At 57.1% G+C, this 18,346-nt stretch overlaps 1 protein-coding gene across 4 annotated transcripts in view; it reads right to left on the minus strand.

The window, feature by feature from the left end:
* The window catches only part of ZNF638 (zinc finger protein 638), a 44,959-nt gene extending 27,251 nt beyond the window's left edge, over positions 1-17,708 (minus strand). The window contains exons 1-2 of one of the 4 annotated variants that reach the window (XR_015258395.1): positions 13,776-13,898; positions 5,531-7,151 (exon numbers count right to left, since the gene is read on the minus strand). Coding sequence is in view for 3 of the 4 variants with exons in the window: in XM_086746365.1 (XP_086602491.1) it covers positions 5,531-6,949 (1,419 nt within the window). In the remaining variant the exon portion in view is untranslated. Of the gene's footprint in view, positions 1-5,530; positions 7,152-9,701; positions 9,750-13,775; positions 13,899-17,586 lie in introns of those variants that run through there. The other 3 variants (XM_086746365.1, XM_086746366.1, XM_086746364.1) reach the window with 3 other exon arrangements.
* Between the last annotated feature and the right edge of the window lie 638 nt (positions 17,709-18,346).

Consider the following 18,346-nt stretch of genomic DNA (forward strand, 5'->3'; position numbering starts at 1 on the left):
GAAAACCGCCGTGCCTTGCACTTAACTCTGCCAGGCTGTCACCACCAAACGGCCTCAGGAGAGCTGCCCACGCCGCTCACAGCCCACGCAAAAACCGCGGGCTTTACAGAAATTAAAACACATTTTAAGAGCAAGACTTACAATTTCCTGAAGAAACAGGTAGGCTGGTTAACCACTCTGAGAGAGGCATTAGAAGATTTTACTGACTGCGTTCATAAAAACACTCCAACTGCTCAAAAAAGGTCAGACAGAGGTTCCTGGGAAGACCCTCCGCGTTCTCTCGCTAGCTGAACCAAAGCAGCCTACGGGCTGGAGAGCAGAGGGGCAGAACAGCGTGCAGCTGCGGAACCGCAGGGAACACGCGGGATGCGCGCGAGGGCAGGCAATTCACCGCTACGCACCTTTTTCACCCTAATAACGCGCCATCACCAAGCGAGCCCGTTCCCAAGAACGCTATTTTTCGAGCCTCCAAGGAAGAAGTACAACTGCTACTCAAGGGCGAAAACAAACCAGCGTGTGGCAACGAAAGGAAACCGGGCTCCGCGTATCCCACTCCCGCGGCCCCAACGGAAGAGCGCCCGCAGCGCCCGCGAGGGCCGAGCCAGGCCGTTTTGCTTCCAAGCGCCTTCAGCCACCAGCCCAACGAGCGCTATCGGGGCTGGCGGGCCCACAAAGAGATATTCTGCTCCTGACAAACACAGCATTCTTCTCGTCTTCCAGGCTTCGCTGTGCCAATGCCCTCTTGCGTGTCACAGAACTACGGGGTCTCGATTTACGCAGATTCCTCCTCTTTGATCAATTCCTCGCCCTTCTCAGCCTTCAGAAATATTCCGCTCTCTCTGCCAAGTCTGTCCCCACTAAACGGATCTTTCCCCGCAAAGGACAGGATCCCTTCCCAGCACCAGCACTCCACCACGTCCTGGAACCAGTTAAGAGCTCCAGAAGCCCCCCAGGACGAGCGTCACCTAACTCTGTGCCCCCTGCAAACCTCCTCTTACGTGGGGTCACCACCAGAACGGGCCCGAAGCCGAAGCTGGCAGATGACAGCGTCTCCGGTCTCCGAACTCGCATCTCCTGCCAGTAGCAGACAGTAACACAGAGGGACAGAACCTGCACTCGCTTGTGCTGGTTTCACAGCAAGGAACTACGTAAAAAACCGAGGAGTGAAACAGAGCAGACCCACAGTGTGCCCCGTTACTTCAGCAAAGGAACAGTAAGTGAGCTTCTCTCTGAGGAGGCTGACTCCACACGATGTAGAGCCCAAGAAGACATCACCCTCACTTCAAACCCATTTCAGCTGGGAAACAAAAATCGTAACACAGGGGAACTATGATCCCTCACGCTGTAGTACTGCAAATCTGCTTTGTTCCAGAGTGACGAGTGTTTGAGGACAGAGAAACCACACTTGATTATTCCAAGACATCTACCATTTCAAGACAAAAACGAAGTTGCTCTGTGAAATATTTATAAAATGTTTCAGCGTGTTGGGAGTTTTGTAAATATATTTGAAGGACAACACTGGTGAGATTCCATCTAACTGAGGCAGAATCGGGCACTCTCAGGAGGACGCAAACGCACCGACTTCTGACAATACCTTCCAGATCAATTCATCTTCCAAACTACCTTTTCAAAATTCAAGAAGCCCACCTTCCTTATAGACAGTGTTGTGCAGCGCCACCTCCGACAAACCTGCAGCAGCCCTCCTAACACGACACAAAGATCTGGCACGTTGCCGGTACCGCTCCAACACCAGCTAGCCTTCCAGCCCGCGGTAACCACCGTTTACCACAAACCCACAACACTCCAGGCAGCCAAGCAGCCTGTGGGGTCCGCCACCCGACCGCGGGAGCGCAGGCAGCCAGGTGGGAAGTCGCCCTGGCGATTCGAAAGGCAGCGCTTCTCCCAGTTCACCGCTCAGCAAGTACCACGGCAAGACCCAGCCGAGACGGCTGGAGGCGTTGCAAACGGCGGAGGCTCCGGCCACGCACGGCTACAGATCCGGTGAGCGGTTGGGATAGGAGGACAAACGCTGAACGGCTCTTCCAAAGGCGCTGCAGGAAACAGCTGGGGCGTTCCTCGCGTTCAGCCCCGGACGGCGGGAAGCTTACTGGGCAGCTGCTGGCCACCGATACCATGGCGCAGGAGGATTATCCACGTCTTACTAAAAAGTTTCAAAGCTTAAAAAAATATTTTTTTTTTTCCACGGACAGATCTACAGTAGCTATGCCATGCAGATGGAAAATATTTTACAACTTCTGAACAGTACACATGCAAAAAAACGCCTTCAATAGACCTTACAGCAGCCTTCCAGTACTTAAAGAAAAGCGGGGAGAAGCTCTTCAGCAGGGCCTGCTGCGACAGGACGAGGGGGAATGGTTTTAAAACAGAAGGAAGCAGATTCAGACTGGATACAAGGAAAAATGTTTTTACACTGCAAGTGGTGAGGCACTGGCCCAGGTTGCCCAGAGAGGCGGTGGATGCCCCGTCCCTGGAAACATTCCAGGCCAGGTTGGCCGGGGCTCTGAGCAACCTGATCCGGTTGGAGATGTCCCTGCTCCTGGCAGGGGGGTTGGGCTGGGTGGCCTTGAACGCTCCCTTCTCATCCAAACCAGTCTGTGAAAAATATATAAACAGTTCCACAGAGGATTCTTTCCCGATTACCGAAGCTCTAGAAAAGATATCTACTTGCTTAGCCGTGCGACACTCTGAATGGTGGTGCACTGCAGACATCCCAAGGCCATCTTCAGCTTTGATTTCATCACACTTCACGAACTAAGCAAGTTAGACACTTAAGAAGACAGACCTACAGGAAGAACAGATCAGACGCTTTAGGGAACAGCAGAAGCATTTTTCACTCCAAGCCAAAACTCAGCCGCTGCTTCGCTGCAGTTACGGGAGAGCCAAGCCGACAGAACCAGGGGACACGGTTCAGAGGATGCAAGCAGGAAGTTCTGCGGTCACCGCAGCTTGAGGCAGACTGGCTCTCCAGGAGCAGGAGCTGGGTCTCACATCCAGCCGTAACCCCGTCATTGCAGTAAACCAGCGCCAGGTGAGACACCTGAACTCACTTCCGGCAGGCAGCGCGCCTTCTGCTTCAACCCTGGCAAGCAGGGAATCCTGGGTGAGTTCAAACTTCACCCCAAGACCGGACTCAAAGAATGCACAAAAAGAGACAGCTCATCACCACCAACCATCTGAACTTGGACTCCATCAGTCTAACGCCACCGAAACTTTGTTTTTCAGATATCCAGTATCTTCGGGCGTTGGTTAAAGAGGTTTCCTCATTCGGCATCTTCCGCCACCTCCATCCATTCCCGTCTCACACCATCTCCTTCGCTTGCCTGCTTTCCACCACCTCCATCCATTCCCGTCTCACACCATCTCCTTCGCTTACCTGCTTTCCGCCACCTCCATCCATTCCCGTCTCACACCATCTCCTTCGCTTGCCTGCTTTCCGCCACCTCCATCCATTCCCGTCTCACACCATCTCCTTCGCTTGCCTGCTTTCTCTCCAACCTGCCACGTCACACAGACGTCTGTCTGCAACGCGGCATTCTCAAACAGCGTGTCGCAGCTCGGCACGACACACCACAAGTCATCACGTCTTATCACTGTCACCCAAAACCAGCTCTGAAGATCCAGTTCATCCACAGGCGTGACGGGGAGACCTAGCGCCTCTTCGGCCACGGGGACGGCTGGGGAGGCAAATAACGCGGCGGAGCCACTGCCAGCTCCTGGCAGCTGCCCACCACGCGCTGCCTGAGCCACAGCGGGCTGTCTTCCAGGAACTCGTTCCCTTCTTTTCGACCAAGATTTCACAAGGTTGTGGCAAGCGGTACCTAAAATACCACTTCCCCACCACTCCTCGTTTGGCTTGGAGGGGCTGCTTCACACACCTCCTCTAGAACACCCAGCACAACGTTAACGGCAAAAACCGAACGCCTAGGCCATCTTTAACCGTGCAGCTGAGACAGAGAGACAACTTTATTCGCAAAGCCAAACTGCGAAGCTGAAAGCAAGATGAGTTCTTCATTCTTCAGAATTCACAAATACACAAGAGGAACATTTCTTGAACAAACGTTTATTTTTTGCAGTAAGGAGAAAACCTAACTCTTTGGTTATTTTCCCAGCGCTGTTGTCTAAACACGGCTTGCCCTGTGAGGTCTGAGAACAGTCTGAGCCGCCTGCGCAGCGGGGTACGTAAGAGAAAACACCACACAGAACACAGTTAGGAGATGGCAGAGCTAGAGGCAGCCACGACCGGGAGAGAAGCTTGGGCAGCTGCAGTCGATCGGAGCGTCTGGAGAACACGTGCTGCACCGTGGTGCCATCGGGACAAGGAGTTATCACCTTCCGTCTCCTCAGAAAGCCTCCCAGCCCATTTGTCAGGAGGGTTCTTAGCAAAAACATGCGCTGGACTTTGGAAAGCACCGCTAAGCAGGCTACTGAATAAGTCACAGACTGCGCGTCTCCAAAGCGCCCCGTCCATTTACTACACAAGCCCAAACCTGTTGCCCTGTCCAATTTTACACATTTTTACTTCAAACCAAACTTCCCCTGAGGTTTTAGAGTCTGCCCAACCAGCTGCACTTCTCCCTGGCCTTCAGTGCTTCGGTGTAAGTCCTTGAAAACTTATTTTTACCGCAAAGCGCCTCATGCAGCTGTCACCAGCCTCGCTACCCATTCCCTGTTTAAATACGCGGCACAAACAGGGCCCAGTAATCGGGCGTGATTTGCCAAATCGTAAAAAAGCTCTCCCCCTCAGCCGGCCCACGCATCCGTGGAAGACCAGTTAAAATGCAAACACATGATACTAACCGTGAATTATTCCACTCTTTAGAATTCTGTTCTCCTGTATTTTTGCCATATCAAGCCTAGGTCTTTCAAGACAAATCCACAGCTTTCAGAACGCTTCTCTCTCTCCCAGTATTCACCAGTTCCTTCCTTTTCTTCCTTCAAGAGCTGAAGCCGTTACTCGCTTCAGAGCCGCAAGCTCGGTCAGATGAATGGAAGCATTCTGTGTCCCTCAGCGCTAGTCTTCAGCCTCTGGGACTGCCACTGGCACCCAGACCACATGTGGAAGACGAAATTTTTGCAGAGAACAGGCTGCTTTGTGTTAACGCAGACTTTGCCGGAGGGGGGCTGAACACGGGAACATCTCATCTACCCTACCGAGAGGCAGCGCGCGCGCCGCAGGCGCCCGATGACGTCAGCATTTCACTCCACCGATAAAGGCTTTGTTTTGCCATTTCAAACCCAGTGCAGAAGATACAAATCATTCGTAACATTAAAAACAAATAAATCAACGTGCACGGCAACTCTGACTGCATTTTGGAACAGGAGGGGCCGTGCGGCGGTTACAGAGAATGACCGGCGCTGTCTCTAGCATTCCGAGACGCGCACGCGAGCGCCCAACCGGGCGGACAGCGTCGCCGTTCGCTTAACGCACAGTGAAACATTAGTTCCCAAAACAGCGCGGCAGTAAGGTGCCGAGGACAAGGTTATGCAATAAGCTTTGAAAGCCACTCACCTTCATATGAGTGCATTCAGTGTTACACAGAGAACACATATGCGGAAATATTCTCGGCGACGTAGCATAGTAGTCGTTCATCATCGACGGAGTGGGAAATCTTTTTATCTTCTGGGCATCAGAGGACTGCGGAAACACGGGAAGCCACGACGCCTTCACGATCCCAAAGGGAGATTTAATGGGCTCCTCAGCCTGGGGCTGGAAGGGCTTCTGTCCCGCTCCCGAGCCGCTCTGGGCGTTAGACTGGCTCGTCCCGAGTTCTTGCTGAGTCCTCTCATGCCGGCTTATAGCCGCGAGAAGGCCAGCCGAGAAGGGCGGGTGGCTCATCGGCGGCACGACGTGCTGGGCCATGGGCTGCTGGACCAGAGGCAGCATGACGGGCGGCATCATGGGCTGCACCAGGGGCGGCATTATCGGTGGCATGATGGGTGGCATGACCGGCGGTACGGCAGGCTGGGAGACAGACTTCACCACAGGCAGCCCGGCGGGCGTTGCGCACAATCCAGACACCTTCCCCGTCGTCTCCGTCGGAAAAAACGATCGGGTGTTTGAGGAATCGTTCTGGAACCCCGTCTGCTTTATTATATCTTCAACCGGAAACACTGGATTACACGCTACGCTAGATGGTGGGACACCCACTGAGATATTCTGCTCTCGCTGGAAGCCCTCCCTGTTCTCTCCGCTCGACGCCTCAGGATTATAGACGCGTGCTTCGAGAGGCTCTTCCGTCAGCACTTCGGGATTATAAGGACGCACTTCAAGAGGATCCTCGCTGTAACCGTATTTGCTCGCGTGCCCATAATCGATCACTTTACTCTTGACTGCTGCCCCGCTCGCACCAGCGGCCGTTTCTTCTCCCCGGCTCTGAGTATGCGCACCAGACAAAGAATGACCCATCTTACGGATCCGTATTTCCCTCAAGATGAGTGGCATGTTTTCAGGCGTTAACTGGTCATCTGGATAGCGACTGAGTTCCTCCAGATCTTCGTTAGACAGCCCAAAACTCGCTAAAATACTGGAAGCGCTTTCGGGCGTGTAGCGGTTCTGGGCGTTTGAGTTCTGCTCCGAGACCCGTGCCGAGGCAGGTGGCTTTTGCCCAGTCGACCCAGCTGAGCACGGGCTGCTGTCCCAGTGACTCGGGCGAGGCTCTCCCTTCTTCTCCTGGTGCAGGTTCGTCTTCTCCTTTACCTGCCTGGGATCGGCCCTGTGCAGAGTTACCCGAACTTTTATCCTCTGCGAACCCGTCCACTGAAACGTATCCTGTCCCGGAAATCTCTGCGACGTTCCTTGAGGCGTCCCGGGCGCAGGCTTTCTCGGAAGACCTGCTGCACCTCCTCCTCTGAAGGATCCCGGAGGCTTTGTGCCAGCTGGATTGGGTCCTCTCGGCCTCTGAGGCAAAGTCCCTCTGGGGCTAAACATGGCGCCTTTCAGAAACGCCTGGTTTAACCAAGCATGAGGAGGTGCAGAACCGTTGGTAGCAACGGAGGTCAAGTGCTGAAGAGCCAGCTGGGTCTTAATCTGCGCGAGCTGTAAAGGAGGAGGGCCCAACAGAAGTGGGCTTGCAATGCCAAGGTTCAAGGAATTCACAAGTGGAGCGAAACTTTCCAAGAACAACACAAAGCTGAAAGTTAAAAGACAAGTATTAGATTATTTTATCTTTTCATCTCCTTTACACAGTGGATTCTATAACCGGTGAGAAAAACAACCGAGGTCACAAAGGGTACTGCAATGACAGCTTAAACGGTACTTCCGAATTCAAACTTCTGTCGAACAAAAACATTTGCTTTCACTGCATAAAATCTCAATACGTAGCGAGCAGATAACAGATAACGAGGGAAATGAGGTAAAGGAGCTTTACCCACGAGCTGGGCGTCACAGATAACACACCCAGTGATGACACACTCTCAACAGCGTTTTCTAAAGCTTGGTATTTCAGTTCTCAATGACAACACCGTTTGGATTTGTTTACAATTAGTTACTTTATGAGCAGTCAGCTGAACTATTAAAACCCTCTCCAAACATTGATGAGGCGTGAGTTGTAAGCGAGAGAACTCAAAACAGTTACAACGTGGACGTCAAGTCACTGAGGAATCCATCAGGAGACAGCAGAGCGGCTTTCGGGAGGGACGCTCCCACGAGCGCCCTCACGGGTACGCTACTACACCCTGAAAGCATCCAGAGGGTGGGACAACGTCTGAGCTCTGCGGCTAGAAAGTTTCCATTTCCCAGGTGTTACAGGCAGGATCTTATACCGAAACAGCTTCAAACAGAGGTGCAAAATCATACAGAAACTGAAACCATCCACACGCCAGCATAAAAGAGCACAACGGCAACGGGAACCGCCGTCTTTTATTTCAGCTGAAACCGCCCAGCGCTCCAACCCGTAAGGCCGGGAAGGAACGTACGGATACAGGCAGAACAGACAGCACCCACAAGAAATGGAATACCACCGAGGTTCGGAACCGCACTCCGGAGCGGCCCAAAGCAAGGCGCCTCAGCGGCGCGGCTCTGCCCGCGCCCCACCCCTGCAGCGCTGGCACGCTCAGAAGGACCCCGGGCACCCTCCCTCCGAGCAGCTTCGGAACTCGGCTGCTGCATTTCCGCGGCGTTGAGGTTCTTCTCTCACCAACGGCATCACAGGGTCTGCTTTCAGAGCTTCACAGCCGAACCACGCCCGAGCTGAGGAGACTCAGATTTCCGGCTGTAAAAGCCCCTGTAGCTGGTTACCACCTGTATGTCAAGCACTCTTTTTAAGTGCTATGAGCAATTACTTAATTTTAACTAAGTACAAACGAAGCCAGGCCACAGAAACATTCATCGTGTATCTTCTCCATTACAGAAACGTAGGAAGCCGTAATAAAGAGAAGATTCCCACCAGCCAGCGACCCCAGAACTCCGGCCTCTCCGCCAGGACTCCTTCCCCAGTATCCCTCCTCCCTCAGAAAATTAAACCGTGCTTAAATGGAAGCTGCACGTTAGGCCAAGCTCCTTCAAGACGGTTTCAAACAGACTATTAAGCAAACATCCACAAAGTCATCTCTTGCCTGTCACTTTTACTGTTCACTCCGATCACTGGAGGGGAAAAAAAAAAACAACAAAACCTCTCAGCACAGTGGAAAGCAACTGTAGAGAGAAGGACGTCAAAGCCACCCGTAACAACAATACCAATACGTCAGCAGAGCACACGTCAAAAACAGACACGCTGGTGAGCAAACCGAGCCTGAACTCAGTGGACTGCGAATCTCCCTCGGGATCTGTTCTGGAGCAAAGCACGACTTCCACTGGAAGAATTTTTACCACTCAAGCAAGAGATTTCCAGGCAGCGCAGCCCGCTGTCACCAGCGTGCTGTGACGGGGTCTGCGCCCACAGCAGCGTCCTGAGCCACCGCCGCAAGTTACAAGGCTTTGTTTCGGCAACAGTACTCCAAAACGAGCTCCAGTACCCGCCTTCAACTGCGGCCGTACCTGACGCCACAGACCACGCTGTAAGTTAACGCTCTTTCTCCCAAGTCCTGAAACTCTCCTCAGTTAACAGTCTAAATGCTGTAACGTCATTTTACCCGGGATGTTAATTAAGCAAAATAGTCAGAGACTTTTCTCAGCATCGGCAAACAGAACGCTGCGGTCTGTTCAGGACACGGCGACGGCGCGCCTGCTACCTTACCCTCCCACATCATCAACAGTCGCAGAGGGGGATGCTCCTCGACAAGCAGGGCCTTGAGAGCCACTTCCGCAGCCACTGCGGTGCTGGGAGACACGCACCACAGCCAGAGACGCGGCACCAGCGTTTAAAACTACCTTCCCGGGTCAGGGAACGAGAGAATGCGTGCTGGGAATCTCTCCCTCAAACACCAGCGGTTGGGTTCTCCGTCGATGCTAACAACCGAAGAAATACAAAGGACAGGTCTGCAGTTCCTGTGACCGGAAGGCCAGCTCGTGAAAGAATTCAACACGCGAGCACAAAATAACCGTAAAGCTGAGGTTTTAAGACATCCAGGTCTGTGCCGTACAGCCCTTAACAACTCCAAGACCCACCTGCAGGGACACATTCGGGACGTCACTCGGACCCACAACAATCCAAACACACTTCAGCACATCTCAGACCGCCGTTTCCTCCTCACCCGGCCCCGCCTGCACCTGAAGTCCTAGGAAACGGAGACCAGACACTTACGCTGCATTCCTCCCCGTGGCAGCTCTACGCTCAGATTCTCCTCCGACATCCAGTCGAGCGCCATACGGCAGCAAGCGCGCGGGGACGCCTTCAGCGGCTGGGCCTCATGACCCACCTTCCAAAGGAAATGCTGGAAGTGACAGCTGAGAGATAAAGCGATGCCAAGACTCAGGAAACAATGGTCTGGACGTTCAAGGCCGGAGCCTCACCTTCCTCTTCCCAAGCCGCTTTGTTTGGGGTGTGTCTGTGAGCCCCTGGACTGCTTTTTCTGGTGCAGCGACACGCTCGCTAGTCTCACAGTTGATGTTTCATCCTAAGCGAACGAAAACCAGGTGGAGGTCCCTGAAGAGCACTGTCCTCAGGTGACCCCTGGAAAAAGCAGTCCTTGAAACTTCGCATTTCAGAGAATCACAGAAAAGCCACATCATACCCTTCCCGTTTCCCTGACTTCGTCAGCCCACTTTGCTCAGCCTCTCCATACAGACAGAGAAATTAAAAGCTCCGGCAGCCTCCGAGCGGAGGGCCGGAATGCCAACACGTGCCCACGCGCTGCGTGCAGGACGGCCTTGCACCTTCCCTGGCTGGAGGAGCCAGAAGCAGCCTTTCCCCTCGCTCCCTCCAGCCCTCCTCCCTCCCCAGAGGCGCAGCTGCCTGTTTCAGGGATCCAAGGCCCACCTCTGCTCCACCCAGCCGCGTAACCTCGGCCAGGCTGCAGAGAACGCTGCTAGAGCTGCAGCAAGTCTGCAGAGAGAGTCAAAAAAAGGCGAGGGGGGAGCAGGATCACAGGCAGAGACAGACAGGTGCCACCTGCAGCTCAAGGATTCTGCAGGAAAACACCAACTGAGAACGGCAAAAAAAAATCCTGAAGAGAAAACCAAACAAGGAGGCGGTGCTGAGGGATGGATGACATCAGCGGACGACAGCGACCTAACGGCACGGAGGAGCCCTTTCAGGGAGCAGCGGGCCCCCTGCTCCCCACGCCCGTCTGGGCAGCAAACACCCTTTGGCTGTCCTGCGGGAGCAGCGAGCCCGCCAACGCCTAGCCCAGCGCTCTGCTGAACCCCACCAGCCTTAGGGCGCTCAAGGAAGGAACCGGTTTGCATTTGCAAACTCTCCCTAGCCTGCCGGCCGAGCCTCCGCGTGCACAGCTAAGGCCACCTACCCAGAGGGACCCGAGAGGGACGTTAAAGCCGACACTAAACCCATCTGGAGGCAAGCCAACAAAACCACGCCGAAAACTCCTCTCTCTCGCAGGTACGGGGAGCAACAGCCAACAGCAGCGGGTACCAGCAGATCTGAGGAAATACGAGCAGACGACCTGCAAGCAGAAAAAGGGAGATGCAGCACTGCCCAGCAACACCGCCGAGTTCAAGCTTGCAGTGCCAAGGGGGAGGAAAAAAAGAAAAATAAAAAGGTACCTATGTCTTGAAGCTGTGGGGTTCAGCGGTCAGCTGTCTGTCAGCGTTAAGCCAGGCGTGCAACGCAGGAATCAACCACAAACAAACCGGGAGGGTTAAGTGACAGCTCCCAGGAACGGGGAAGCTGCTTTCTCTAGTCGGAAGAGAAGGCGTTACCCGAGCACACAGTCTCTCACAGACACGGGAAGGACCACTTTCTGCCGATTCGCCTCCGTAAACGCCATCGAATGTTCTGGATACGCGCTAATTAAATAAGCTAATAAAGCAGTCAGGCAAGGACTGCATTTCAGCACAGGGACACTTTGGGAACGCAGGCACTCTGCAGAGGCCAAGGCCACTGCTAATCAGATATTCACCCGCCGCCAACGCGCTCAGGCCACGGCGACGGCGCAGCGGCGAGCCCCTCTCTTCCTCCACCCCATTCGTACCGCGGAGCGTGGCACGACACCGTATGGAACGTCCCCTCGGCCGTCCCAGCCGTGCCCCCTCCCGGCCTCCTGCCCACCCCAGCCTACTCCGGGGGGCGCACAGCCGGAAAATGCCTGGACACTGCGCAAGCACCGCTCACCAGCGTGTGCGACCGGGACCGGTGGAGCGCGGACGGCTGACTCCGACCCAGCCAGAGCCAGTGCCAACTCACAGCTACCTCACACAACCCGAACACAAAGCGTAAAGCACGCGAGACGCCAGCAGAAGGAAAATAAACTAAAGCAAGCCGTGCCCACCTCCATCTTCTTGGACGCCCAGCTTTAAGCGGACATTAAGCATTAAACCAGGCTCCTCCATCCCCGTTGGTCCAGAAGCAGCAACGTAAATTCCAGACCCTGTGTGAGCTGACACACGTAGGACACAGGAACAACCACAAAACCACGCATGAAATGAAAGGAGGAAATGTATTTTCAGCGCCTCGCGGACGGGGGGATCCCCGAAGCAGCAGCGGGGCAGAGGCGCATGAGTGGGGACCCCGTTTTCCCCCGAGGATCGGGGATCAGGCAGGTGCGGTGCACCGCCTTCCCGCAGCGGGGCACAATCGCAGGCGCGTTGGATGGGGCGCCTCCGAGTCTGTCACAGGCCCGCGCTACCCAAACGCAGATGTTCCACACGACAAGCGCAGGAGGCTAAAGGGCCAGGAGCACGACGGAGGTGTTTTTCTGCAGCCCAGCTGCAAGTCACTGCAGCGTGTTTACAATCCCCCCCGCCCATCTGCCAGTATTTCCCCACAGACCCCAAGTACCAGGAATTCGGGTTTCAGCTAAGTCAAGACCTCCTCCCTAGAAAGACCAAATCAACTACACACATCAGGACAGCTTGAAAAACAAACAGATGATCTGTTCCTTGCTTTCCTCCAAACCTACAAAAACTCATTAACTACTGCCATTTGGAACAAACACCAGTTTATTGCGTGCGTCCCACTACACGCCCTACCAATACCCAACGAGCACCTCCCGAAAAGCAGAACCACCCAGCAGAACAAATCCCAGAGCAGGACTGCAGAAATCTGAGGTGCTAACTTGTAATTCACTCCCGCCTCCGTATCCTCCTCGTTGGCAATACCGGGAAAAACATCCCAGAGCGGGAGCCACCGCAGGGCAGGTCACTGGGAGCGCTCCAGCTCGAAGCGGCTGCCCCCGAGCTCTGCCCCACTGCTGGCCCCAGGGAAGCCGAGCCGAGCTCTGGGTATACGGACCGGTGACATCAACCTGGTGCACGGAGCGAGCAACCGCGCGAGCTGAACCGAAAACCCGTGTTGGCAAGCATCAGCGAGGCACTGACAAAGCCATTACGTGGGTATCCCAAATACAGAAACACCCAGCGAAAAGCAACAGAAGCGAAGGTTTCCCAAACGAGAACATGACGATATACACTCACGGGGGCTGAGCTCGGCCGCTCGCTCCCCACCCTAGCTGGGCAGGGAGGGAACAGGAAGAGCAAAAGCAAGAAAACCCACGGGTTAAAACAGAACAGTCCAACCGAGACCCCTCCCCAGAAGGGGGGCAACGAGCAAAGCAAAGGAACCACTAACCACCTCCCACGGGCGACAAGCTCAAAACTCATGACCTTGGAAGTCAAAAAAAAGCCCTTTCTTCTTCTTCTTCTTCCTCCTCTCCCCGAGTTTTTACCGCCAGGCAAGACACCGCACAGTACGGAACAGCTCTTTGGCCAGCTCAGGTCAGCTCTCCCAGCCGTGTCCCTCCCAGCCCCCTGCCCACCCCCACGCAGGGAAGAAAGCCGTGACCCTGGGCAAGCACCGCCCCGCAACAGCCAAAACCTCGCTGCTTCCCTCCACCGGCTCAGCCGCGCACCCCAAACGCAGCGCCTGCTCCATCCCGTCCCGTACAACCCGGCGACACAACTCGCAAACGTTCCCAAAGCCCGGGGCGGGCCCGGGGTCTCCGCAGGGTTTTTCTGCCCAAGGCTCCCGGGGAGGCCGCGCTCCCGGCTGCGGTGCGGAGCACGCTCCTCACAGCTGGTCCCGCCCCAGGGCGACCACACCGACCATCTGCCGGATCGGCTCGAGGGCCTGCTGCAAGGCTGCGCTTGAAACCGTTCCGCTTTCGGGTTACTCAGCGGAGGACTCGCAAGCTGACTGTGACCCAGCACCCCGCGCGCCTAGGAAAGCTGCCGTTCCTTTTCTGTCGGCTGTTACGTTGGCGACCGTACCCACTGGGACGCGATGATGTCCATCTTCCCACTCCAGTCCCAAGAACTGCGTCTCTTTTGCAGGTCCCCTGTTTCACTTTATTTTGCGGCAAAGCCAGTCTTCAGAAGGACCTGGATTGTTCTTTGCCCTCCGCCGCGCTGCCCAGTGCAGCGCCGCTGTCAGCGTACGGGGGACGTTGAGGGGCTTCACCCGGTTCCAGCGTTGCTCAGGTCAGCCCACGGCAAAAAGCAGGGCTGTGCGCCCCCCCGGGGCGGTCAGCTCCGGCTGCACCGACGCCCTTCCTCAGGGAAGGGCCCAAGGGACGGAGCACGCGCAGGCACACCAGCCGCCTGCCTCGGGCTGCCGCTCATCCCGGACTGCGCTCGTCCTGCCCAGAGCCAAAGCCACCCTGCTCCCGGCAGGAGCACCGACTCCTCCCGGAGCAGCCAGCCGTGCCTTCGTCACGATGAGGAGGAGGAGAGGCGTCCTCAGCCCTTCTGCTGCAGCGGGGAAGGGCTCGACAGCAAGCAGAACAGCAGTGCTCCTGGCCGGAGCCCTCTTCAGCCGTTCGCTCCGGCAGTCCGCGTGGGCCGGAGCCAGGTGCGAGACGGCACTCTTCCTCATGCGCTCCCCGCAGTGGCGCAGAGGGATCGGGGGGCGACACGCAGCGCGCGCTGAGCGGGGAAAGGCTGACTCTGCGTGGCACCCTTCACAGCGCAGACGCAGCCAGCGGGAGCCAGGCTCTGGTTCAGCCACGGCGTCCGTTTGTGTTCTCCTCAGAGCCAGGGCCCCTCAGGCTCCTTTGAGGGCGCGGAGCGCGGGCCTGGCAAGCACAGGCCAGGTCCCACCACCGCAGGAGAAGCCGCTGTCTCCTCGGGCAGGGGCAAGGCGCCCCTCCTTCAGGCGTCTGCCGCTCCGGCAGCATTACACGCCTGCTCGGGCACAAACTCCCAGGCCGCGCGAGGTGAGAGCCGCGCGAGGCACCGGCCCAAGTTCTCCCACGCGCCGCGCCACCCAGGAGCCAGCTGCCACAGGGCACGGTCCCTCTGCCGTCCCCAGCCAGGCGGGTCCCGGCGGATCCACCGAGAGCTGAACCGGGATCAGCGGATGCAGAGTCTGACGAGACGCGGGGCGCCGGCGGCAGGAGGCACCAAACGACAGCCAAAATCAAAACGGATCCGCAGTACGCAGCGCTGTGAAGGTCTCGGTTACACCGGGATGTTCAGGGAGCTGAGGGGCCATCACAACAAGGCCGGCAGGATCCGTCCCAGAGGAGAGGAGGAGGAGGGCGTAACCGCTGCTTGTCTCCAGGGGCCGTTCCCGGAGCACGGGGACGACAGCAACGCAGAGGCCAAACGCCAGGCCCGGCCCAAAGCACCGCTCTTCTCACGGGCTCCCCCGGCAACACAAACACCGCAGCGCGCGGCGAGGGCCGAGAGCTGCGTTTCACAGCCGCAGCCCGTAGCGGCGAAACAGCAACACACTCAGTCCAGCGCACTCTGAGCAAATCTGCCGTATCTCGATCCCCTGAGCCCCTCGCTGAGCTCCAGACAGGATGCGGTGTGCTGCCCCGCAGCCAGGCACACCGGTAAAGACAATCTGACGGGTGAAGGAAGGCGGGGGGAGGAACAAAATACACAAAGGCAATCATTCCTCACCACCTCCCACAGGCAGACAGCGCCCAGTCAGGCTCCGAGCAACGGCCGCTCCGGCAGCCAAAATCACCTTTTTCTTCTTCCTCCACCCCAGTTTTTGCGGCCATGGTCTGGAACATCCCTCTGGCCGGCTGGGGTCAGCCGTGCCCCCTCCCAGCTCCCCGGGCACCCCCAGCCTCGCGCTGCCGGGCAGCACCAGAAGCTGAAGCCTCCTTGACTTACCGTGAGCACTGCTTAGCAACAACTAAAACATCGGAGCGTTATCAGCATCGTTCTGGTCCGAAACCCAAAACACAGCACTACACCCGCTGCGAGGAAGAAAAATTAACTCAGTCCCAGCCAAAAGCAGCGCAGAGCTCCGCACGCCTGATGTGGAGACGCACCCGGGAACACAGAGAGCAAATACTGATACTTCTGCCTAAAACTTACTAAAAAAAAACCCTAAAACTCCATTCAGAATATTTAACTCGATGGCAAAGAAATAAGAAAACATTTCATTTACCTTCAAATGTGCAACACTGAGGAAAAAAAAAAAAAGTTTCAACGTTCTTCCTGTTTCACGCACAGAAGAGCTCCTTGTTTGGCAAGGACACGAGGACGGCTGAGCTTCCAGGCAGCTCAGCCCCAAAACCAACCTGCGGGGCCCGTGGGAAAGAGAAGGAACTCAGCCCAGCGGTACCGCGGGGCGCGGCGAGCTCTGGGGGGACCCCACCCCTGGAGAAACACCACCGAGCTACAGCAGCTGTCAGAGAACTCGGAGAAGAGATCGGTCCGGTCCCTTACGTCCTCCACCCTTCAAGGCAGCGTGATTATTCTGCTCAGTTCTGGCAGATTGTGGGGGTTTTTAATTAGAAAAAAATGCAATTAAAGATACTTCTTGTCCTTGAAGAGTGCCTTCTCAATAGTGAAAATAATGACCTCACCCCGCTCTTGAAGACCTCGCAACACAGCTGTAATTTAATATTTCGAACGTCCAGTGAATGACCACATACCAGAGAGAGGAGCACAATCCAAAACTGAACACGCCTTTCAGCAACAACTCTGGGCTACAAACCAGGACGGACGATTGGTTCGGCCTTTTCAGAACGTACTTGTGAAAACAACCCTATAGAAAAAGAAACTAACAACTGAAATTACATTGCTGCATTAAAATAATTGTAACTGAGCAAAAATACTGAAGTGGTATGTGTTGCAAAACAAAAAAAAGGTCCTGTCTCCAAACACGCGGGGTTCCTGAGTAAGCTCTACAAACCAGATTGCACTACGGTGCTAAAACACTTTGCCTTGGGTAAAAAGAATTGTTGTTGCCGTTTTGGTTACTTTGACCAATTCAGATTAATTACTACTGTCTGCAAAGCCAAGAAATCGTAAAGCTATCGTTTTAATCCCAGCATGCAAGCACAAGGGGCCACACGTCCACATTCCGAGCTCTTGAAGGGCACGGCAACGGAAACCAATCTCTGCAGCTACCCAGAGCGAGTACTGCCTCACCCAACGGCCAGTTTCAAAGCCGAAACCGCTGCGTCCAAGCGGCCAGACAGCTTTGTTTCGGTTCAGCGCGCTGCGTTTGCGGATCTGGTTAGGGGTCTGCGCTTTCGCGGCAAGGCGCCAGGACGGAGCGAGAGCACAGGCGAGAACGAGGAAGCAAACGGCGCATTCCCCTAACTTGACAGAAGCACAGAAGCCGAGGCGGAGCAAACAGACGCCGTGTTACGGAACTCGTTAAACCCAGGCGCGGGCTGCCACGGCCTCGCCGCAGCGCGGGCAAACGTCGGGCCGCCGGTTTACACGACGTACCCGTCTGCCTTGGGCTCCGCAAGGAAATCCAACCGCAGGGCGGGCTGCAGGGGCGGGGCAGCTCCGCACCCGCCGCATCCCTTCGCTAGCGCAGTCAATAAAGGAACAACGGCGGCCGCAGCGCAGCACCCCGCTTCCACCCGGCTGCGCGGAGGCGGCCGGCAGCAACCAGCGCCCGAGGCCGGCACGGAGCGGGCAGCCCGCACCGGCGGGCGAAGAGGGGCCGCGGCGGGAGAGCGGGGGCGGCCGTGGGCGCTGCGGGAAGGCGCCGTCCCCGCGCCGGGAGGCCCGGCCGCCCCCGCCCGCCGCCATTTTGTGCGTCCCCCTCAACGCCACACACACTGGGGGGGGGGGGCGGAGAGCCGAGCTCCTACCTCCGGCGGGGCGCAGCCGGGGTGCGCTGCTCGCAGCCGCCCTTCGCTCCGCTCCGCTCCCCCCCCCGCCGCCGCCGCCGCCGCTCCGTCCGCCGGGCCGGGCCGGGCAGCGCGGCCGCGGAGATGCAGCCCCGCGCAGGGAGACAACGGGCACTGCGCCTGCGCGCCGCGGGGAGGGGGCGGAGCGCTGCCGGCGGCGGGGCGGCAGGCGCATGCGCGGTATGGGCGTGCGAGCGGCGCGGGCGCGCTGCGCCCCGCGAGGCCGCGGCGGGTCGGCGCCCTCGGTGTGGGCACGCAGTGCGCATGTGCGCTTGGCCGTCCTGGCTTCGGGGGAGAACTGCGCATGCGCTCCGGCTCGAAGGCGGGCAGTGGCTGCTGCCGCGGTGCATGCTGGGAGCTCCCGACAAGGGCGCGGGGGCGGGCTGCGCCCATCATGGCGGCGGCTGCCGCAGCGGGGGCTGCTCCTCGCGGGCCTGCTGCTGTTCCCGCTCTTCCCCTCGTCAGCCCTTCGTCATCCTCCTCGCTCCCCTCTCCCCGCTTGCCCTGCCGGAGGGCCGGTGTCCGCTGTGGGCCCGCGGTGCGGCTGCCGGGCCGTGCTTCACGCCAGAGCCGGCCCGGCGCGGGGGTGCCAGCCCTTCCTCGCCTGCTCCGGCCGGGTGCTGGCCGCTGGAAATCAGAGAGGCGAGCACAGCGAGCGTCCCTCCGCTCCTCTCCCTGCCTGACCCCTCAGCAACACGGTGCGCTGCTGGAATCGCCCTCC

Source organism: Chlamydotis macqueenii, chromosome 4, assembly GCF_036417535.1.
Source record: "Chlamydotis macqueenii isolate bChlMac1 chromosome 4, bChlMac1.mat, whole genome shotgun sequence".
Lineage (NCBI taxonomy): Eukaryota > Metazoa > Chordata > Aves > Otidiformes > Otididae > Chlamydotis > Chlamydotis macqueenii.